At 41.4% G+C, this 24,873-nt stretch overlaps 1 protein-coding gene across 2 annotated transcripts in view; it reads left to right on the top strand.

The window, feature by feature from the left end:
* Nucleotides 1-24,664, top strand: part of LOC122550434 (protocadherin-17-like) — a 134,799-nt gene extending 110,135 nt beyond the window's left edge. For both annotated transcript variants that reach the window (XM_043691166.2, XM_043691165.2), the window contains exon 4: nucleotides 21,902-24,664. In XM_043691166.2, the coding sequence (XP_043547101.1) occupies nucleotides 21,902-22,593 (692 nt within the window). In that variant the 3' untranslated portion in view covers nucleotides 22,594-24,664. The remainder of the gene's footprint in view (nucleotides 1-21,901) is intronic.
* The last annotated feature ends 209 nt before the right edge of the window (nucleotides 24,665-24,873 follow it).

The following is a 24,873-nucleotide window of genomic DNA, read 5'->3' as shown; positions in this document are numbered from 1 at the left end:
ATTATCCAGCTGGAACTGCCAAAATATAGATACAATTAGATACATCAGCAACATTTCAGTGTTTCAGCAAATCTTGTTTTCCCACTCAGAACACCAAAGTAAGAACAGTTCTATCATTACAGTACAGAGCATGGAAGGTTGCCAATCTAAAGACCAACTGACAAGAGCAGCAGCTTCCTGTTTAGGAGAGGGCATCTGGGTTCTAATGGTTGAGCAATATGGCAGGTGCCTGGAAGGAGGTAACCAGCTCACTTCCTTTCACATGTTTTATATGTGCAAGTAGCCACTGAAAATAGGTGGAAAACATAGCTTGCAAAATGAAGACAACAAATCATTATTCAAAAGAGGCTTGGAGCTTTGTCACAGTTGCTTGTACTCGGCCACTGTGTCTTTGACAGGGGTGCACAAGACATTCCTAGTGATCCTATGGTTACAGATGGAGGAAATTCTTAGCTATGGCAAAAGGGAGTTTACAACTGTTGCATTATATCTCATGGTCAGTATGTCCATAGACCTTTAAGAGACATGCTTATGATATTATTACTGTAGCATAGCATATATGAGGTATAAAGATCTCAAACTCCATTTTACCTTGGGGTCACACATTACCAGCAGCATGTTCCTCTGTGGTATTTAATAGCTTAATGTTAGCTCAGACACCTTATTCCCTGATGAATGTAATGTTTGTATATAATATGATAGCTTGATGTATAAAAATGCCTATGGGATCCTTCAAAATATCCAAGTCCAGTTTCTGATGTTACAATGGATAACATAATCATTGCCACTGCTGGTAAAAATCCTGCTGGATGCAAATTCACATCAATTATAATTGCTATAAAGTATTTTTGCAGTTTTATATATGATTTATTATTCTTTGCTCATCAGTCACAATAGCAGAATTTAAATTCTCCTGAGGTTGGAATTGAGGATGTTGGGTGGAGATTTGCCTTCTGGCCTTTGTCTGATTAAGTCCACACCAAGAAGGCTTGTGATTTTCGAAGCCCTAAAGTGGGCAATTAATATGTCCTTAAGAGTTTCTTTTCGCCCAGTGATGGAGAGGGTGTTGAGTACGGGGGGATCCTGCGCACAAAGCCACTCAGTGTCTGATTGAAAGATTGGTCTTCAGGAGATAGGGAGAGGGTCCCTACCACCAGGGCCAGCCCTGAAATGCCCTTTCCTCTGACTGTCTCAATCACTACACTCAGGCAGTTCACAACTCCTTCCTTTCAGTCACTCCAACTGATCCATGGCCTGGGCCCCTCATTAACCCTAGGCCTCTGGATTGCTGACAGGAAATGGAGAACTGTTGTAGAATGTAGAACATCAAACTTGTCAGTCACCTGTTGACCAACAGATCTTAGCAACCAGGATTTCTGACCCCAGGAAAGGCCAGACAGTGGAGAGTTATGTGCCTGGTAGCACCTTAATTCCTGCAAGCCTTGTCTAGTGAAGATTATACAGTTTTTTTTAACCCATTGTGAACATTAAGTTCCTTCCAATGTGTCTCACCTTCAAGCATTCACAGACCAAATTAAATGCAGGGTTTTCTTTACTGTGTTATCTTTTACTGTCCCTTTCCAGTCTTTCAGAATGGGCCTCCTAATGCTCAAAATGAATTTTCATTGATGATAATTGCCTTTGTGATCTGTTTGAGTGAGATTACAAATTTGGTGTCAGGTTATAGGCAGTTAGCAGGCTGAGATGCATGATCACTTTGAACTGAATCAGGTCAGTCCTTATCATTTCATGTAGCATTCTGAAAACTAGCAGAATGTAAAAGTATGTTGAGTGTGAAGCTCAGATGGAAGATGGAATAAGAAGCAGTTATTAGTGATTGTGTGGTTTACCATGTTCCATGCATAGGCAAGGTACGAGGCCATAGTTTTATCTGGCCGCTGCTAATCAGAAATGCTGAGCATTAAAAGGATTGTGTTCCTCCAACTAGACTTTCAATCTACATTCAAAGCTTACCTCTACTTTAGCTAAAATTTGTAACTTGTGCCCCGGAGGTCTGTTTCAACAAGATTATCATAGTTGGTAAAAGTGACAGTTTCTTGTAGTTGTTAGGACTGTTAATTGACTATAGGCTGCAGCTGTCAACCACATGTGTTAAATATGATTTCCTTGTAGTTCTACTTAATCTAATTTTCAGAAAAACAAAGATGAAAAATGCAGATCAACAACAGAAAGATTAAGGAAATCTCTGTCATTATTTATATATACACTTGGGAATTTGATTAAAAGATTAAGTCATCCAGGAACAGCAGATAAAACACACACAAATGATCATCAGCAAATGTTTTGTTCATCCATTTATATGACTGACTTTGTGCACTTTGAGGATTTATGAGTTGTAGTTTGTGTGAAACTGAAGAGATTTGTAATGCTATAACGAATAAACAGGTACTGCTTACTTACATGATAGCCTGTGTCTCCTCAGATGATGGACTGTGTTCTGTTGGTCAGCTCTCTGATGGCATCATATGTGGATGCATAAATATCATCTTAGGAGCCCCACTCTGACATGGTTGTGTGCAGTGGAAGGGCTGAGAAATGATACAGTTTACTGACCCCTGTTTTCTCTGAATTCTGTTCTCGGCCAGATGATCTTTCACCTTTCTTCACCTCGTGCAAAGCCCCATTAGTGACATCCCGCAATTACCCACTATCTTCAAATCTGTTGGAGTTTGTTCTATTCTTAGCACCCCTTGGCAGGACAGGGTGATCAGCTCAGAGGTCCCCCATAATGCTAGTTTCATTAACCTTCGCTCATTGTTAAAATCAGTGTCATCTATGGTAGCTTAACCATGTTCCTATATGGATGTCAGCCATTTACCCAATAACTTGGTTACTCAGCCTTGACCTGCTGTATGTCTATAACCCACGTTACAAGGACACCTGTAAAGAGATACGGAGGTGCTGTATGTTGACAGTATTGCACTTGACCTTTAGTAGTGCTTGATTGGATGGCCAAAACATGTCTCCAGACATGTTTGTTCAACAGTTTCAGGACATCAGTTCATATTAAAAGAAGCAAATTAGTTAAAATGAGGAAGGTGTATGAAATAAGCCTGTTATAATGTTAGCATTTTCAGAGATGCAATTTGTTATAGATCAGTGGGACGTCAGATCTCAGTCTGTGCTTGTGCAGCAGATGCGAACATTTTTAGAGACTCACTGCATTTCAGAGATGATGTTTGCAGGAAGGTTTGGTAAACTGAAAAAAGTAAGTGATACAAACCCCAAGAGAGTCCGAGAAGAAATTAGCAAGTCAGAGCAAGACTCCGTACAGTTGCTAGGGGATCAGTCTGAATATATTATGGCCCCATTTCCATAACAGCACTCGATGCAAGGATAAATAACATATTTCACAGCTGCAGGAGAATTGCACCAAATGATAACAAGAATGAAGGACTTCAGGTACGTGAAGAGACTCGAAAAGCTGGGATTGTTCTCCTCAGAGCACAGACAATTAAGAGAATGTTTAATAGAGGTGCTAAACTCTAAGGGTTTTTCATGCAATAAGAAGGAGAAACTGTTTATAATTGCAGTTGGATAGTTAACCAGAGGACAAATTATTTAAAATGATTGACAGAAGAACCAGAGGGAACATGGGAATCCTTTTATACAACATGTTATGATCCATAACACATTGCCTGAAAGGTAGACTCAGTAGAAATCTTTAGAAGGGATTTGGATATCAACTTGAAAAAGACAAAACTTGTAGGTTATGGGGAAAGAATAAGGGAGTGGAACTGTTTTGATAATCCTTTCAAAGTGCTGGCACTCCAGCAGTGGAAGGAATGCCACAGCAGTCTTCTGCAAAGGACAAGGCTGAAGTATTTGCAACTATCTGTGGCTAGATGTACTGAGTGGGCAATACACCTTGGCCTCCTCCTGATGTTGTCAGCATCACAGCTGCCACTGGGGGGGGGGGGGGAATTGCCACTGAACAAGTAATCCAGAAACCCATGATTTTGAATCCCATCTTAGCAGATGGTGAAGTTTGAATTCAATTAATAAATCTGAACTAGTTTGAATTCAATTAGTAAAAGTGAACTAGTTGAACATTCACCATGAAACAATTGTAGATTGTTGTCAAAACCCATCTGGTTGATTAATGTCTTCAGAGATAGAAATATGCTGTCCTTACTTGATCTCACCAAAATGTGACTTCAGATCCATAGCAATGTGGTTGACTTTTCAATGTCGTGATAAGCGACTCAGTTGTATCAAACAATTACAAAGGTCACTGAAAGGAATCAAGCCAGTCTGATCATTGAGCATCCACTGAAGCATAAGAAAAGACAGTGGCACATAAAGTCCTGCCATCAGCATTCTCTCTTATTGTCTTAATTATTGGATGAGCAGGCCTGCGAGGCAACTTCCAGAATTGGAAGTCATTGCCATGATCAGTGTGCCAACACAAATCGCCGGGCATGGGACTGCAGAGTGACTACATGCTACAGGATCCTTGTATGTTTGGGGGGTAAGGACAACTTACGAAGAGCTGTCACACAGAGTAGTCAAGCATTAGCCTGACATAGTCATACTCATAAAAATGATAAAGACTATGTCCCACACACCACCTGACATCCCTGGTCAGATCTTGTCCCACCAATAACAGAATTACCAGAGGTGGCTGCACTAGGGTATACATTCAAAAGGGAGTTGCATTGGGAGTCATCAACATTGACTCTGAACTCCAAGAAGATTTAGGACATCAGGTTTTAGGACAATTGAGGACAAAGTAACATCCTGCTTATTAATACCTATTACCTCAGGTCAGCTGTTAAATCAGTGCTTATTATTTTGATCATTTGGAGTGTGCAGTAAGGGTGGCAAGGACGTAAAATATACTCTGGTTGAGGGACTTCGGTGTCCTTCATGAAGAGTGACTCAATAGCACCATTACTGACTGAGCTGGACATATCCTAAAGGGCATATCTGCTAATCTGGTTTTGCAGGCTAACCTGCAAAATACCTCCATTGTGTTGTGTGGCACAACAACCACACTGAATTGAAAGATTTTAAATAGATCTAATAACTTGGAATTGTGCATCCATGGAGCACTGTGGGCCATCAAAGGCAACAGAATTGTATTCAAGTACCATCTGTAACTTCATAGCCCAACATATTCTTTCTTCTATCATTTCCATCAAGCCCTGAGATCAACGCTGGTTCAATGAAAAGTGCAGGAGGTCATGCCTTGAGCAACACCAAGAATTCCTAAAAAATGAGGTGTCATGCTAGTTAAGTGAAAACACAGGATTACTTGCCAACAGAATTAGCAGCAAATGATTGACAGAACTGAGCAATCTGACAACTGCTGTGAGCTGTCACACTGTGCAATGAACCAGTTCATTGGAGGATGATGCCCCACAACTATCTCCATCATCAATGCTCAGGAATTCCAGCACATTCGTGCAAAAGTCAAGACTGAAGAACTTACAAAGCAGTTTCAGCCAGAAGTGCCAAATGAACTATCAATCTCAGGAACTAAAAGTGTCTCTAACCAACCTATTCCTTTAGAATTACATCTCTGGCATCTACAAGGCAATGTGGCAAGTATCCCCACAAGAAGCAAAACAAATCTAACCTGACCTTTTACTGCCCCATCAGAATACTCATTATCATCAGCTGAGTGATGGAAGGTGCCGTCAACAGTGCTATTGAGTGGCTGTTACTCAACAAAGCGCTGCTGCTCACATTCAATTTGGATTCTGACAAGCCTTGGTCCAAACGTGGATCAATGAGCTGAACTGAACGGGGGAAAGGTGCATGGCCTCCTTCACATGAAAGGGACATTTGACTGATATGACATCAAAGAGCCAGTGGAATTCAGGGTGAAAGGTCAATCATCTCAGCACAGGGTAAATCTGCAGCAGGGGTTCTTGTGGCACAATGGTAGTGTCCCTACCTCTAAGCCAGGAGGCTGGGGCTCAAGATTCACTCCCCCCCCCACCCCAACCACCATCTCCAAGTGTGTGTGTAATATCTCTGAACTGGTTGACTAGAAAATATCTAAAACTGCAGGAGTTCCTCAGGAACTAGTTAACATCCTGACTTGGAGCTAGATTGCCATTCCTTCACTGTCACTGGGTACAGAATATGGAAATTCCCTTCATCATTGTCCTCTGCATGACCCCACACTTCATGGACTTCAGGAAGTCAAGAAGGCAGCTCACCACAACCTCCTTCAGGTCATTGAGCATGGGCAGTATATACTGTCATAGCAAGTGAAAACCCATGAATTAATTTTAAAAAGTAACTGAATGGCTTTTTGTACCCTTTGCTGAGAGAAGCGTTTGGTTTTCCTAATGATGATAGTGTTCTGACAGTGCATATTATTTGTTGGCGCTGCATCTAAATTTAAATATAGAACATAGAAAAATACAGCGTAGTACAGGCCCTTTGGCCCTCGATGTTGCGCCGATCCAAGCCCACCTAACCTACACTAGCCCACTATCCTCCATATGCCTATCCATATGTACCTCAGTGACAATGGATTTCACCCCCTCAATGTCCAGCTGCTGTGACAATACACAGAGAATCATGCAGGTCAATCTAATCTAATTCTTGCAATGGTCATGATGTCTTTATTCTCTGTCAGTCTGCCGTACTATCAGCATCTGAGTCACTAGACCAAAACAGAGAAAAACAAACAACTGCGGATGTTGAAAATCTGAAACAAAAACAGAAATTGCTGGAGAAACTCAAGTGTTTTGGCAGCACGGTGCGGGGAAAGCAGAGTTAATGCTTTTAGTCCAGTGACCCTTAAAAAAACCCTGTTCTGAGGAATGGTCACTGAACTTGAAACGTTAACTGTGCTTCCTCTCTCTCACATGCTAACAGATCTGCTGAGTTTCTCCAGCAATTTTTGTTTTAGTTGTAAACCGACTGGTTAGGTACTTAATGACAAAGGCCAATAGTTGTCTACGTTGACCAGTTTTATAAGGCTTTTGATGTCACCACATTAAAGCTTTTGAAGTTAGACAGCTGTGATTGACCCTTAGCTCTCTGATCCCATTGCCTTTTCATTGCCCTTCTAAATGTAGCAATGTAGCCTTCTAAACTCTTGTGGATAAAGAACCTCTCTCCCCTTTTACATGTCTTACAGTAAGTGCTATGACAGAGAACCTCAAAAGTTCACTTTCTGCAATGTTGTGCCATTCTTGTCTCAAACCAACTGCTGAAATGATTTCTTACACCAGCTGAAAATTCATTACCCTTTTAAGAAGAGGGTAATTGTTTTAAGTTACGCAGGTTAGCTTGAACTCATGTTGGCTACTGGTGAGTGGTAGGAGAAAGTGAGGACTGCAGATGCTGGAGATCAGAGCTGAAAATGTGTTGCTGGAAAAGTGCAGCAGGTCAGGCAGCATCCAAGGAGCAGGAGAGTCGACATTTCGGGCATGAGCCCTTCTTCAGCCCTTCCTGAAGAAGGGCTCATGCCCAAAACGTCGATTCTCCTGCTCCTTGGATACTGGTGAGAGTAATTCAGGTACTTGACAGCTTGCTTTATGCCCATGTGTTGCCTGTGCTGGAGGCAACAGATAAGGTTTCAGCATTCATCGTGAATCCAAACAATTTTGGGTTTTATTGAGCCTTAAAATTTCACCTGTTCTTTTCTTTAAAAAAATGTTGAACTTTATCTGCTTAGTATCAGTAACAAGATCATAAACTAAAAGCACTAAAAATAGATTGTTTTAAATGCCTGGTTACCTTGCATTTCTGTAATGTGAATATGTAAAACAATTTTGAGTATCCTGCTGGGGAAAAATTGGCATTAACCTAGTGTCAATGGCATTGGTGCATATGCCTTCAGCTATGTGTTGCTATCTTTTCGTCTTGTCATCCCTAACACACCACCTCTGCTACATTTAGCACATACACTATGTAGCTGTTAAAAATGGGAATCTGTTCTACACACGGAAAGAAATCTGGGCTATAATTGCATATGAAATAATGGTTGGTATGTGACAACAAGGTTGCAGAAGTCCAGTTTTGGTGTTCTACTCAAACATTACCCTTCCATCTTAGAGCATTATGGAAGTGCTTGATTGAATCGGAGACCAGATTTCCTGTCATCTATTATTCTGTTTAATTTTCTTTACACACAGCATGTAATATATTCAGTATGCATCTCTGAAACAGTTACCTCTAGGATCAAGACTTTTTACACTTGCAAATTAAGGTTTAGCCAGTACTGTTCAAACTTCATTGCCTGAAATAACAATATGATAAAGGTTTCCCTACTGTAGAATCATGACAGGTTTGAAAGTGTCCTGAAATCATGGGGTCCTGCTCTGCCTCCAGAAATTGGATTGAGCAGGACCCCTGGCTGTTGTTAGTGGAGGATATAGGCCTCCAAGTCAAATCATTGAGTTGGCAGCCCTCGACTGGTGTGTACTTTGAAATGATCAGGATGGACAATTCATGCGTGTGGAGGTCCCTGGCATGAAGAGATATCAGGAAGCTGGAGCCTAGCTTTGCCACTCTAGATAGGGAGCTGAGCCATGATTGGTGGGCAGAGGTTGGATGGGATTTGTCCCCAGTAAGAGTGTCATTAACTCAAAGTGCGCAAGACTTGCTGTTCTGTGGTGGTTGGAAAGGAGCCTCATCATTAGGCATAGTCATGATGAGACAAGTTAGTTTTAAAAATAAAATAACCTGAAATTTGGAAACCAAAATGCATGTTTGAAAAGTAGGAACAAAATCTAAATCCTGTTGAGTTACACAAAGGTGGGACAGTATGTTGCAGTTGTACAGGACATTGGTGGGCGCACTTGGAATATTGTGTCCAATTTTGGTCACCTTGCTATAAGAAGGATGTTATTAAACTGGAAAGAGCGCAGAAGAAAATTACAAGGATTTGCTAGGACTCAGGGGTCTGAGTTAAAGGGAGAGGTAGAACAAGCTCGGACTGTTTTCTTTAGAGCATAGGAGACTGAGGGGGATCTAATGGAAGTGTATAAGATCGTGAGAGGCATGGATAGGGTGAATGCACTCAGTCTTTTTCCCAGAATTGGGGAATCAAGGACTAGATGGCATCAGTTTAAGGTTAGAGGGGAAAGAATAAAAAGGAATCTGAGGGGCAAATATTTTTATACAGTGGATGTACGCATATGGAATGAGCTGCCAGTGAATGTGGTTGAGGCGAGTACATTAACAACATTTAAAAGGCATTTGGACAAATACATGGATAGGAAAGGACTAGAAATATATGGCCAAGTGCAGGGAAATGGGGTTAGACTGGATGGACATTTTGGTCAGCATGGACCAGTTTAGGCCGAAGGGCCTGTCTCCATGCTGTAGGATTCTATGACTCGCATTTACCCAACAGTCCATGCAGAGAAAAACAGAGTCAATCTGCCCCATTGCTGCCTTCAGTATGCTCTCAATCATCAGCACAGAAAAAGAAGAGAAGACATGGTTCAGAGTGAGATCAAGCAACACTTACTCACCAACAACCTGCTTATTAATTCTGAATTTTGGTTGTGCCAGAGCCACTCAGCTCCTAACCACAATTCTGAAAATTGAGTGTTGCTGAACAAAGAGACCTTGGAGTGCAGGTTCATAGCTCCTTGAAAGTGGAGTCGCAAGTAGATAGGATAGTGAAGAAGGCTTTTGGTATGCTTTCCTTTATTGGTCAGAGTATTGAGTACAGGAGTTGGGAGATCATGTTGCGGCTGTACAGGACATTGGTTAGGCCACTGTTGGAATATTGCGTGCAGTTCTGGTCTTCCTATCGGAAAGATGTTGTGAAACTTGCAAGGGTTCCGAAAAGATTTACAAGGATGTTGCCAGGGTTGGTGGATCTGAGCCACAGGGAGAGGCTGAACAGGCTGGGGCTGTTTTCCCTGGAGCGTCAGAGGCTGAGGGGTGACCTTATAGAGGTTTACAAAATTATGAGGGGCATGGATAGGGTAAATAGACAAAGTCTTTTCCCTGGGGTGGGGGAGTCCAGAAGTAGAGGGCATAGGTTTATGGTGAAAGGGGAAAGATATAAGAGAGACCTAAGGGGCAACATTTTCTTGCAGAGGGTGGTACGTGTATGGATTGAGCTGCCAGAGGATGTGGTGGAGGCTGGTACAATTGCAACATTTAAGAGGCATTTGGATGGGTATATGAATAGGAAGGGTTTGGAGGAATATGGGTGGGGTGCTGGCAGGTGGGACTAGATTGGGTTGGGATATCTGGTCGGCATGGACGGGTTGGACCGAAGGGTCTGTTTTCATGCTTTACATCTCTATGACTCTATGAATGAAAAATAAGTAGGACACTTCAGATTATATTTTCTTTAGATTTCTTTCCTTTTTTAAAAAAAACATTAAAATTGAACAATGTGTTCCATGGATTCTCAGTCTCATCTTGAACCATTCGACACCAAGAGGCTGAATGGAAATGTAGTGCTAGGTTGAGCATCTGCAATGGAATTTCCTGGTGTTTCCACTAAATGTGCAAAACATAAAATCTAATTTAAGACCTTTTCCTTATTTGTTGGGGTATAATGGAGACACAAACCAAGAAGAGGCAGAGATTTCAAAATATTAACGAGGGAAGCATTGCACTTTAAATATAGTGACTTCAGCTGGGATGATGAGTCTCACTTATCACCTGTTGATGTTAGGCATCTGTGTTTGAACAGATGTCTTTCATTAAGAACCAGAGGTTCTTGTTTCTGTCATCAAAAGTTGAAGCTAAATGAGAACTTGTCAAAGGTCTGTGAGAAAAGGAATTTGGCTGCTTAAGTGAAAGGAGCCTGCACAGCCAATTGTACAGCCTAGTTATCAGCAGGGTCACAAAGCTAGTCCTTTATTGTCTAAATGCTGTCCCTTGGCTCAAGGATACTCTGTCCTTGATTTTTTTCAGAGAAGTAATAAACCAGGCTGGGCTCCAGTCAGAAAGGTGAAATGGGCTCCAATCAGACTGGTTTGGTAGAGAGACTAAAATGATTTTGAGAGGCCTTTTGTTTATATGTAAACAGATGAGACTTCAGGCCAAAGTGAGGGCTGCAGATGCTGGAGATCAGAGCTGAAAATGTGTTGCTGGAAAAGCGCAGCAGGTCAGGCAGCATCCAAGGAACAGGAGAATCGACGTTTCGGGCATAAGCCCTTCTTCAGGAATGAGGAGAGTGTGTCCAGCGGGCTAAGATAAAAGGTAGGGAGGAGGGACTTGGGGGAGGGGCGTTGGAAATGCGATAGGTGGAGGGAGGTCAAGGTGAGGGTGATAGGCCCGAGTGGGGTGGGGGCGGAGAGGTCAGGAAGAAGATTGCAGGTTAGGAAGGCGGTGCTGAGTTCGAGGGATTTGACTGAGACAAGGTGGGGGGAGGGGAAATGAGGAAACTGGAGAAATCTGAGTTCACCGGCCAACCACAAGGGATGAACTCAGATTTTTCCAGTTTCCTCATTTCCCCTCCCCCCACCTTGTCTCAGTTAAATCCCTCGAACTCAGCACCGCCTTCCTAACCTGCAATCTTCTTCCTGACCTCTCCGCCCCCCACCCCACTCGGGCCTATCACCCTCACCTTGACCTCCCTCCACCTATCGCATTTCCAACGCCCCTCCCCCAAGTCCCTCCTCCCTACCTTTTATCTTAGCCTGCTGGACACACTTTCCTCATTCCTGAAGAAGGGCTTATGCCTGAAACGTCGATTCTCCTGTTCCTTGGATGCTGCCTGACCTGCTGCGCTTTTCCAGCAACACATTTTCAGCAGATGAGACTTCAGGCCAAAGTGTGACCTGTGGAATGAAAGGGGAGCGGTCAGCTCTCCAGCTGAGTAGTTTAGTTCAGTCCAGAACTGGTTGGGAGTTCAACAGAGAGCTTTGTGGAAACAAACTCTCTCTTTCTGCCTTTCTAACTTCCCCTGTAAGCATGTGTTCCATTTTTGAAACTGTTGTGTATATTCGGAACAGCATAATTAAGTCTCGTTTAGGTAGATTGAGTTCTGTAGGGGTTCTTTATTCTGTTCTTTGTATTTCATTGTATAATCTTGTGAATACATTTTTGTCTGTTTTTAACCTGGTAGTCAACTTTAATCTGGGTAATTTTCACTGCACACTTACCAAAACAAATTGTTAAGTTATGGTCTGGGCTGCCTGCTTATGAAGGTTTTAAGTGGTCTGGCCTAATCCATAACAGGAGAAAACAGTGAATAACTTGTTTTCTAATCTTTACACATCCTGCTGCAAATTTCTATTTCAGTCATTATTGTAATCTTCCTTTTATTGAAACCTTCCCGTTCTTTCTGTAACCTTGCACCTCCTGCTGTTCCTTTGCTGATTAGAGAGCAGGAGACCGCCACACATTCTAGCTAAATATTTCCAAATGCATATCACAAACAACCAGCATAAATCAGTCCCAGATTTTTACTTGCCTTCCAGTGGCGTAGCATCTGGCCTTTGCTTAGCATCACCACTTGGCAAATTAAATAAGACTTTCAAAAAAAACTACACTGAACAAAAGCGCCCATCCTACACAGAAGCACAATTCCTACTGCCATTAATATTATTTTTATAAATTCAGACAGACAAATGAATATTAAGACTTATGAAAAGAAAGGAATTCTATTTACGTAGCTTCTTTCATGACCTGAGGAAATCCCAAAGCAGTTTGCAGCCAGTGAAATAAATTTGAAATTTATTAACTATTTTAATAAATAGAAAGTAGAATGCACCAGCAAGTAGAATGAAAGTAGAAAGTTAATAAGTAGAAAACACCAGCCCTATCAAATTCTACAAACCAAGTTTTAGTTACATTGGTTTAAGAGAGAGAGAGAGAGTGGACAGGGGAAGGTGCCCCTGTATTTCATGTAGTGCAGTTGGTTCTTTCATGAATCATTTTAAAGTTCCATTCCAAAGGATACATCTCTGACAGTGCAGCACTGACTTAGCACTGCACCCTCTTGAGTTAGATCTAAATTGTAGCCAACAGAATTTAGGCTGAGAAGACTGATTGTGTGTAGTCATTGGGTAAGAAAGTTTACATTTTTGTTTTTGCAGTTGGCCTTAAACTGAAACCGACAGTTTAAATTCTGCCAGCCTTACAATGGGTTTCTTTTTCCCATGTTCCAGTGAAAGAACAGCTCAATTAAGAACCAGCTAACACTGTCTCATAAAGTTAGTAAGTTAGTATTTTGTGTTAAGAGCATAAAAAGCTAACCAACCTAGTGTACGTTACACTGGTATACTAGAGTTAAGTGATTCAGGGAATGTGGGTCGGTGGAGAGAGCGAAAAGGTTGTTCTGTTACTCTTGATTTTGCTTAAACATTTTCAATCTCCAGGAATTGATTTTTAGTTTGCTACAGGAGAAGAAGCTGGTTAATTGATGAGTATTTGATTCATTCTTTTCCTAAGGTTCAGTATAATTTGGCAACTAGCAGTAAAATTAAGACAGCATCTAAAAACATAACTAGATGTAGTGTTGAATACAATAATTAAGTAACTCCTTAGAATACATTAAGGTTGACAAAACAGGTGATATGTCAGAGTTGTGTAAGGTACAAGATACCAGATCTTCAGGAGTGAACATGTGTGGCAACTGTTTGAAACTCAAGCAACTTCAGCTCAGACTATGATCTGGAGGTTAAACCACAGCTAATTGTTCAGGGATTACCTGGATTCTTTGCACACGGAGGCAGTCACATCTTTTTGGCAAAGTCTTTGATTGGGTTAGTGTTCAGCTACCAGAAGAGTGTGACTGCAAGTGAGGCAGGTAAGGGTGCACAGATAGCAGGAGTGCCGGAACCTCAGCCTTTGCAGTAGTCCAACAGATTTGAGGTTCTGTCAGCATGTGTTACTGAGAGTGAGGCTTTCAGAGGATGACCTGACCATAGCACCATGTAGAAGAACACACTCGAAAGGAAGGTAAGAATGACCATAGTGGTATTAGGAGACAATGTAGTAAGGAAGGTTGACATTGCTCTCTGCATTAAAGAGTGTGGGTCAGGTGGCTATGTTGCCTACTGGTATCTGTATTCAGTCCAACTGCTCAGGGCTGGAGAGGAACTTTCAGTGTGTTGTGGTTCATCTACCACCAATATAGGCAAAACAAGGAAGGAGTTTCTGCATGGTCACTGTGTGAGGAGCTAGGTGCCAAGTTAAGAAATAAAGCCTCAAAGGGCATAATTTCTTCATTACTATCTGAGTCACATGCAGATTGGTATAATAAAAATCAGGTAAGAGAACAGAAATGCTTGGCTCAAAGTCTGGTGTGAAACAAAATGGGTTCCAGTCTGTGGGGCATTGGCACCAGTACTGGGCAATGAGGTATTGTCCTGATGGAACAGTCTGCATTTTTTTTTTGATTAGATTACTTTACAGTATGGAAACAGGCCCTTCGGCCCAACAAGTCCACACCGACCCGCCGAAGCGCAACCCACCCATACCCCTACATTTACCCCTTACCTAACACTTCGCCTGGCCTGCACATCTTTGGACTGTGGGAGGAAACCGGAGCACCCGGAAGAATCCCACGCAGACACGGGGAGAATGTGCAAACTCCACACAGTCAGTCGCCTGAGGCGGGAAATGAACCCGGGTCTCTGGTGCTGTGAGGCAGCAGTGCTAACCACTGTGCCACCGTGCCGCCCACAAACATTTTTATGTTTTGGAAACAGTATTCTCGATAACTGCAAAATGAAGCAAGTAGAGAGGATTCTAAATAAATAGTGAGGCAGAGATCAAATTTGGACAGATATGGTAAATCAAACAGCAGAGTTAAGGTTAATGAGAGAGATAAGAAATGATAAACAGATTGTGACAGGAAGGAATAGCGAATATGAATCTAAGAGTTAACTAAAAGATAAGACTACAACTTAAAAGAAAGAGTAAAAGGATGAAACTAAAGGCTCTGTATCTAAAATCATGTAAAATTTGAAAAAATAAGGTAAACTGAGAGTACACATAGAAATTAATAAGTACTATTGAGTAACCATTACAGAGACATTGTTGCAGGCTGACCTGGATTGGGATCCAAATCTTGAAGGGTGCAGGACATTGACGAATGGCATGCGTTTGGAAAGGTGGCTCTGTTGATGATGTAGTACAATAAAGAGAGATCATCTAAATTCAGAAAAACAAATGTAAAATGGATGAAAATGAGAAATTGTTAAGCAAAAAGTTAATTGTAGGATTGGTGTATGGGCCCCCTAAAAGTAACCACACAGTAGGATGGTTCATAAAATAAGAAATAATGTGAGCTTGTCAGAAAGGTATGGCAATAATCATGTGAGATTTTAATCTATGTATCAACTGGAGAAAGCAAATGGGCAAACTTAGCCTAAGTGAGTTGCTGAGAAAGAAAATGTCAGGATAGTTTAATGGGACTTCATGTTCTGGAGCTGACTAGAGAGTCAGCAGTGTTAGAGCTGATGTTAAAATAGGATTAATTAATGATCTCACAGTGTGGGTGCCTCTAGGTAGCAATGGTTATAAATGATTGAATTTTGCAGACAGATTGAGAGAGAGTGGAATGTATCCAAGACTTTTTTTTACTTAAATAGGACAATTATACAAATTGAGCTAGCTGAAGTGAATTGGTAAATTAGGTTAAAGGAGAGGTCATAGAGATGCAGTGGCAGACACTTAAGGGGATATTTCAGAATACGCAGAAAAGGTATTTTCCACCAAATAAGAAAAGTTCCATGGGCTAGTCCCAAAAACCCCAGTAAATAGGAAATGATAAAGAATAACATCAAACTGAAAGAAAAATCATATAATTCTGAATGGACAGATTAGAAGATTGGATAGAGTATAAAAATCGGCAAAGATGGACCAAAATATAAATGAGGAAGGATAAATTAGAGCACCAGAGAAAGCTAGCAATAAATATAAAGTTAAAAATCACACAACACCAGGTTATAGTCCACCAGGTTTAATTGGAAGCACACTAGCTTTTGGAGCGACGCTCCTTCATCAGGTGAAAGCTAGTGTGCTTCCAATTAAACCTGTTGGACTATAACCTAGTGTTGTGTGATTTTTAAATTTGTACACCCTAGTCCAACACTGCCATCTCCAAATCATAATAAATATAAAAACACTGAACAAGGTGGTCAGTTAGTAAATTTGCAGATGACACCAAAATTTAAGGTTACCTCAGAGTACAATGGGATCTTGATCAGATGGGCCAATGGGCTGAGGAGTGGTAGTGGAGTTTCATTTAGATAAATGTGAAGTATTGCATTTTAGAAAAGCAAATCAGAGCAGGACTTATACTCTTAATGGTAAGGACCTGGGGAGTGTTGCTGAACAAAGATCTTGGAGTACAGCTCCTTGAAAGTAGAGTCGCAGGCAGATAGGATAGTGAAGAAGGCGTTTGGTGTGCTTGCCTTTATTGGTCAGAGCATTGAGTACGGGAGTTGGGAGTTGATGTTGTGGCTGTACAGGATATTGATTAGCCCAATTTTAGAGTATTGCGTGCAATTCTGGTCTCGTTCCTATTGGAAGGATGTTGTGAAACTTGAAAGGTTCAGAAAATATTTACAAGGATGTTGCCAGGGTTGGAGTGTTTGAGCTATAGGGAGAGGCTGAATAGGCTGGGGCTGTTTTCCTTGGAGTATTGGAGGCTGAGGGGTGACCTTATAAAATCATGAGGGGCATGGATAAGATAAATAGACAAGGTCTTTTCCCTGGGGTGGGGGAGTCCAGAACTAGAGGGCACAGATTTAGGGTGAGAGGGGAAAGATATAAAAGGGACTTAAGGGGCAACATTTTCACACAGAGGGCTGTGTGATTCGGAAGGGTTTAGAGGGATATGGGCCAAGTGCTAGCAAATGGGATAGATTAGGTTAGGATAGCTGGTCGGCATGGGTGAGTTGGACTGAAAGATCTGTTTCTGTGCTGTACATCTCTATGACTCTAATTAAAGTGAAGAGTTAACTTGCGGTGTGGACACAGGCAAGTCCACACCGACCCGCCGAAGCGCAACCCACCCATACCCCTACATTTACCCCTTACCTAACACTACGGGCAATTTCACATGGCCAATTCACCTGACCTGCACATCTTTGGACTGCCTTATCTCCATAACCCTTGATTCCACTATCCTTGAGAGCTCTATCCAACTCTTTCTTAAACGAATCCAGAGACTGGGCCTCCACTGCCTTCTGGGGCAGAGCATTCCACACACCCACCACTCCCTGGGTGAAGAAGTTTCTCCTCATCTCTGTCCTAAATGGCCTACCCCTTATTTTTAAGCTGTGTCCTCTGGTTTGGGACTCACCCATCTACGGAAACATGTTTCCTGCCTCCAGAGTGTCCAATCCTTTAATAAGGTCAGGTGTTATAGAAATGAAAACAAATTCTTATGAAAATTGAGTTTCATAAGAACATCAAGGTGAAATGAATCATTTTCCCCTGACAGTTTTAAGGGAATGATTCTTAAAGTTTCAACCTTAATGAAATGGGGAGATGCTGTCACTAGTATCTCTAATCCTAGGCTGTTGGTAAGTTTCAGACCATTTTGAACAAATTCCACCTCAGCTGGTGGAATTTGAATTCAGTGAATAAATATGAAGTATAAAATATTAATGGTAACTCTGTAAAAACACATCCAGTTCACAAGTGTCCCTCACTGAAGAAAATCTGCTGTCCTTACCTATTCTGACCTGCATATAATTCCAGACCAACAGCAACGTGATTGACTCACAACTACCCTCTGAAATGATATGGTAAGGCATTCATTACAAAGACTGATTAGGGATAGTCAGCATAGCTTTGTGCGTGGGAAATCAAGTCTCACAAACTTGATTGAGTTTTTTGAAGAAGTAACAAAGAGGATTGATGAGGGCAGAGCGGTACATGTGAACTATATGGACTTCAGTAAGGCGTTCGACAAGGTTCCCCATGGGAGACTGGTTAGCAAGGTTAGATCTCATGGAATACAGGGGGAACTAGCCATTTGGATACAGAACTGGCTCAAGGTAGAAACACGATGGTGGTGGAGGGTTGTTTTTCAGACTAGAGGCCTGTGACTAGTGGAGTGCCACAAGGATCGGTGCTGAGTCCACTACTTTTCATCATTCATATAAATGATTTGGATGTGAGCATAAGAGGTATAGTTAGTACGTTTGCAGATGACACCAAAATTGTAGATGTAGTGGACAGTGAAGAAGGTTACCTCGGATTACAACAGGATCTTGATCAAATGAACCAATGGGCTCAGAAGTAGCAGATGGAGTTTATTTTGGATAAATGTGAGGTGCTGCATTTTGGGAAAGCAAATCTTAGCAGGATTTATAGACTTAATGGTAAGGTCCTAGGGAATGTTGCTAAACAAAGAGGCCTTGAAATGCAGGTTCATAGCTCCTTGAAAGTGGAGTCGCAGGTATATAGGATAGTGAAGAAGGCATTTGGTATGCTTTCCTTTATTGGTCAGAGTATTGAGTACAGGAGTTGGGAGATCATGTTGCGTCTGTACAGGACATTGGTTAGGCCACTGTTGGAATATTGCGTGCAATTCTGGTCTTCCTATCGGAAAGATATTGTGAAACTTGCAAGGGTTCAGAAAAGATTTACAAGGATGTTGCCAGGGTTGGAGGATTTGAGAGGTTGAACAGGCTAGGGCTGTTTTCCTTGGAGCGTCGGAGGCTGAGGGGTGACTTTATAGAGGTTTATAAAATCATGAAGGGCATGGATAGGATAAATAGACAAAGTCTTTTCCCTGGGATGGGGGAGTCCAGAAGTAGAGGGCATTGGTTTAGGGTGAGAGGGGAAAGATATAAATGAGACCTAAGGGGCAACTTTTTCACGCAGAGGGTGGTACGTGTATGGAATGAGCTGCCAGAGGAAGTGGTGGAGGCTAGTACAATTGCAACATTTAACAGGCATCTGGATGGGTATATGAATAGGAAGGGTTTAGAGGGATATGGGCCGGGTGCTGGCAGGTGGGACTAAATTGGTTTGGGATATCTGGTATGCATGGACGAGTTGGACCGAAGGGTCTGTTTCTGTGCTGTACATCTCAATTACTATATCTCTGCATTCAGCAATTGGCAACAAATGTTGGCCATCCCATTTTAAAAAATCAAGTGAAAAAATAGCTTTTGGGTTCAATTCTCATTGCAGAGTTTAAGCCCAAAATTAAGGCTGACTCTTTAGTGCAAGTCCTGGAGGAGCACTGAGTGAAAGATGCTGTCTTTTGGTGAATTTGAAAGACCCCATGACAGTATTCTAGAGAAAAGTGGGTGTGTTCTCCTGGCCTATGTTTATTCTTCAATCAGAATCATATAAAATTTAGTTTCCCTGGTGGCCTAGTGGTTAGGATTCAGCGCTTTCACCACTGCGGCCTGTGTTCGATTCCTGGTCAGGGAACGGGTACTTTCTTAAACTATACCCGTTAATGTATTATTGCATTCAAAATATTAAGAGAAAGCAAACATTTGTGGGTGGCACAGAGGCTCAGTAGTTAGCACTGCTGCCTCGCAGTGCCAGGGACCCAGGTTCAATTCCAGCCTCGGGCGACTGTCTACGTGGAGTTTGCACGTTCTCCCCGTGTCTGCATGGGTTTCCTCTGGGTGCTCTGGTTTCCTCCCACAATCCAAAGATGTGCGGGTAAGGTGAATTGACCATGCTAAATTGCCCCATTGTGATAGGTGCATTAGTAGAGAGTAGGTGAATGCGTCTGGGTGGGTTACTCTTCGGAGGGCAAGTGTGGACTTGTTGGGCTGAAGGGCCTGTTTCCACACTGTAGGGAATCTAATTTACAATATTAACTGGTCATTGCCACATAGCTGTATGTGGTTTTCTATCTAAAAATTAGTTGCTGTGTCTCCTACACTACAACATATGTATCTCCTCAGACATCTGGTGGATGTGAAAAATATTTTCTTTTAATTCTGAAAAGCTCCTTGCCTGTTCTTTTAGAAGTTGAAAAAAATACTTTAACCTGTATTTTTATAATAATGATGATAAAATCCAGCTATTATTATTCAGCCAAGCAAAGTGTAGGGAATATTTTAAGCAACGGCTTCTTCAAAATAAGATTGCAACCAAAATATTCTTTTTCCTTATATGAGTAAGTGAAATGAAAATATGGTCATGGAGCTGAACCAAGTGGGTTATGGTGAGAAATGTGACAGAATCACACAAGAAACCGGTGTGGTCTGACTTGACATCGGGAACAACTCGCTGCATCTTTTAACTAAACCCTGGGCAGTGAGGCAAGATTCTCATTAGGCAGTAACGTGTTGCTCATTCAGGAGGATTGCTACTTGTTTGCCACCTTATTAACTGCATATCTCATCTCACTTCATCAATACACTTGCTATGAACAAACTTGACACCCAGAATTTCCAACATGGGTGTTAAAATGGGTAACTGGTGACTTCAGCTCCTGACTTACTTCAAAGGCCCTCCATCTTGGACACCAGGCATCAGGGTACATGCAGCTGATGCACTGACAGGACAACTCTGCTCTTCAGTGGTGCACCTCAGAAAGCACTAGTAGCTATCAATGTCATGCTGCAGCAAAGACACTTTGTACTAAAGCGCCAACATCCAGCTTGTGGTCTGGACCAGGTTCCAACTCCGAGCTATTTGCTTGCTCTCCTAATGCTCACTCACTTTGAGTCTATCTGGATGCTCACAGTATCCCTGCCTTGTATTGCCTTACCTTGCATCTTGGTAGTTCACGGTTCAACCAGGGATACACGGCTCCCAGTGCTGTTGCTTTGTGATTTACCACAGACACAAAGCCAGGAAAGTTGTCGTGGTTGTCAACCATCATCTAAAGGGAGGTAGCTTTTGGTCAGTGAGTGAAAGGCAGCCTCTGCTACCAGTTCAGGGGCATGAACTCAGTCACTCAACTGCTCCTGGATCAGAGTCAGGATCCTCTCTTCATAGTGAGCAGTCAGCGTCATTCCTGAACTGAGAGAGACAGTATTATGGGCGATGATGTTGGTGGCGCACTGTTAGTTTTCAATGCAGGTGGATAGAGGTCCCAAACAAGTGACTAGGCAGAGCACAGTAAGCATGAAGGGATAGTAGCGTCTGGGGCAGAATGGGGTGGGGTGCTGGAGCAGAAATGAGCAAAGAGGAAAGGTGTTGCAGTGTTAGAGCGTGAGCTTTGCTGGGAGGTGGAGTGAGGGTAATAGAGTGATGGTGAGGTATCAGAGGGTAAGGGCACTTACACTGGGGGAGAAAAGAGAGTAAATGTTAGAAATAAATGTGAGGTCTCCCAAGGTGGCAGAGTAAAAGTTAATGAAAACTTGCAGATCTTGTGAATCAGAAACAAAAACAAAAATTGCTGGAAAAGCTCATCAGATCTGGCAGCATCTGTGAAAAGAAATCAAAGTTAACATTTCAGGTCTGGTGACCCTTCTTCAGATAGTCAATGAGGTGAGTTTGATCAGATGCAACCTGAAAACTCTCTCGGCCTCGTAGAGAGACGCCCTCATAAAACTCAACGAAACTAACATTTCGCCAAAATTTATTATAATCAGCATGTGGTCTCCAGTGAATTTCAAAACTTGCTTTGTTTCAGTATTTTTAATTATAGAAAGAATGTTGTAAAGTGATGTTATTCTAGGAGTTATTTTCACATATTTTTACACATTTGAGGATAATTTTGATGCATTTACATAGTTGTATTCATAACGTGCCATTTAAATTGACCTTTTTCTCAGCCAAGATTCATGTTGCAAATGAGGTATATGTTGATTGTAGAGACTATCTGAAATTATTAAGAAAAACATCATCTCCTGTTAATTGAAATCATTTATGTCTGAATTATTTTGGCTTTTAGGATCTGACTGCTTGAGGTGACACTTGTCCCCCATGCTGACACGTTCTGATTTTGGCAATCTAGAATAACTGATTAAATCGCTTTAATATGAATGTTGCACTAACTAAAATGATTTGCTTTCTTAGGGATAATAGATTTTATTTGTTTTTCTTACAGAGAAGGAGGACTGCGTCAACTGTACAGATGAATGTCGTGTCTTGGGTCATTCCGATAAATGTTGGATGCCTCAGTTCCCTGTCTCCAACCAAGCTGAATGTTCAGATTATCGCCGGAATCTGTTTGTGCCAGCAGTGGAGACCACAGTTGAATCTGAAACTCCAGAAAGCACAGCTCCTGCTGGGAAAAAAACTTTCTGTACTTTTGGGAAGGACAAACGAGAGCACACCATTCTTGTTGCAAACGTTAAACCTTATTTAAAAGCTAAGCGCGCTCTAAGTCCTCTCTTGCAAGAGGTCTCATCAGCTGCAAGCAGTCCAGACAAGACTTCAGTTGCAGGCAGTAACAGCTCAAGTAAACGACCTATGGGTGCATTTGAGGTGAAGCAGAAAGTGGCTGACCCATCAACAGATTCAACCGCCCAATATCTACCATCTGATACCCACTACCCATCACCTGACAAACAGCGCGATAGCCACTTCATTACACCCGAAGCGGTGGCAACAGTCTTTGCAGATGTGCACTCCAGAGCCGGCCGGGAGTTCAATGAAGTGGACACTGTCTTGGACCAGTATGAACCCACAAGCCGGGACCTCGCTCGAGAAGGCGTAGACGCCGAACAAGTGGTTCGAGAAATTGACAAGCTTTTACAAGATTGTCGAGGGAGTGACCCTTCAACTGTGAGAAAGTGAACACTTATTTGTGACAGTTGACTACCTTTCTTCTAAAGGAAGAATTGCTCAAAAGTTTCAAGACAGCGTTTTTTTTTCAGGTGATGAAGCACCAATGGCAGAATACAAGGAAAGGTGATTCTGGTTAATGTCTGTGAGTTAGAATTCAAAGTGTCCATTTGTGCACGTTTTTTTTGTGTCTAAGGAAACAGAAAATACTGGTATTTTCACCAGAATAGTTGTGAAAAGTTGCTATGTTTCATTTGCTGAATTGACAATCTTAAAATATGCCCTCCCTGAGATAAAGAAATGAAAAGTGTAGGTGCTGTCAAGCTGACCAGTGAATACAGCTCTGCATATTAAAAAAAAGGTTAACAGAGAACAATGCAGGGCAAAATTGATAAGAAATAAGATATCAGCTTTCTGGTAAACATTACAAATCTTTAATTCCGAGTGTACAGTTATTGTCAGCTGATGTAGATGTCCTTATGAATTAGGTTTATCTGCAGTAAACATTGCCTCATTGATTGTCGTCCCATAGAATATTTCATTCTGGATCATATTGCAATGATGTACATCTTGATATTTTGTACAAACCCACTTGAAAATATTTCTCCAAAATGGGTTCTACAAACACAACATTTGCCCCATGTTCTCAAACCTAATACAAAACTACAAAATGGTTCTTCTGGTTATTCTCTAAGCTGTCCTACCAAAGAGTGACATTTTAGTGTCCAGTTGTTTAAATTCCTCCTCTCCATTTTAGTCATCAAAATGTCGTCACCATATTATTGTTCAATAGTAAAATATATTGTGTCCCAGATGAAGAAGTACTGTTCCATATTTGTAGATGGACACTAAAATGACTCGTTAAGGGGAATACCTATTACGTACTAGCAAAGCAAAACATATTGATGTGCAAATGTAAGAATCATGGAGTGTTTACACTGAATCTAGCTTTTTAATTGATTTATTGCAATATCAGTGCATATGAGCCAAACTTGTTAATTGTACTAAGAGCTATATTGTGTATTTTATTAAATTAATATATAGTTGTGTTGCAAAATATTTGGGCTTATATTGTATTTGGCAAATGTTGCCTTAGTAGCTGTCGAACTCTATGAGTTTAATTTCACAATTTTCCCCTTTTTCCCTTTGGAATGTGGGAAGCAGTGTACACAAGCAGATTCTGTTTAACAAGCCAGTAGTGTATGCTTCAAAGTAACCCTTCAAGTATATCAACCATTTCAAAGTATGGTGACTGACTTACAATTGTGTATTTGTCAGTAATATCTTGGAATTGTCTCCATATTTTGAAATGATTCTATATTGTAGATTTTTTTTGTGTGCGCTGCAGTTTATGTAGAATTGACCAATGTCAGGTTAACTCAACTTGATAGCTAAAGAGGAAAAGCACCTAGGTTTTGTAATTGCTTGCACAGAGCTGGAAATTAAGAAAAGCAACTTGGGCTGAAAACTCATCGGTGATGCTATTTAGTCACTTTGCTGTCTCTTCGTTACTGAGTAACATAACTGTCCAGTTTCTGCAAAGTATTTTTCATTAAGTCCACATCAACATAATAAAAACATAACCTCAACATTTTAATTAACAACAAAACAAAAGAAGTAATGCTGAATAGCAATGAGGTATTTGCACAGCCTCATTAAGCTATACTTTCAGGATATTTGTTTTCTCATTTGAGTCGAAGTCATCGAGGTCAACAACTAGTGCTGATAGCCAACATAATATACACCCACTCATTATTGTCTAATTACATTATTTTGGCATCAAGCAACATTAATCAGAGCAGTATTCAGGAGGGATTTTTGCTATCAAGGTTTGTTGACTTGAAGTGTAATTGAATGAGTCCTGATTGAGGTCCTGACTTTCCCATCCCCCCTTGGTCCTTCAGCCGATGTTCTACATTTATCAGTCCCTGCCATCCCATAGGGCTCAGAGCTACACTGGGCAACTGGTGAGAACAGCATATGTTGTATGGAATAACTCAACTGCAATTGTTAAATGGCTGTGTTTTAATGTGATCTATCTGGAAAAATGAGGACAAAAAAATTAAAGAGATTACTAACATCACCGATAAATGCTTTTGCATTCATTAAATCCATGGATGCCTTTACCAAAGGACACCTCTCTGTGATTACAGGTGTGTGGTTCCAATGAGTAATACAAGGTACTTAACTGTCAAAAACAGATATCTGGTTGCCAACAAATTGAATTCCTTGTTTAGTAGATTTGACAAAATTGTATTCTTCTTGCAAGTGTCTCAGCTGAAGAAAGCTGCT

The sequence above is a fragment of the Chiloscyllium plagiosum genome, unplaced genomic scaffold (assembly GCF_037043375.1).
Source record: "Chiloscyllium plagiosum isolate Xiang-an unplaced genomic scaffold, Cpla_swu_hap1 HiC_scaffold_6, whole genome shotgun sequence".
NCBI lineage: Eukaryota > Metazoa > Chordata > Chondrichthyes > Orectolobiformes > Hemiscylliidae > Chiloscyllium > Chiloscyllium plagiosum.
The sequence above is the reverse complement of the archived record's forward strand: the minus strand, read 5'-3'. Positions and strand labels throughout refer to the sequence as shown.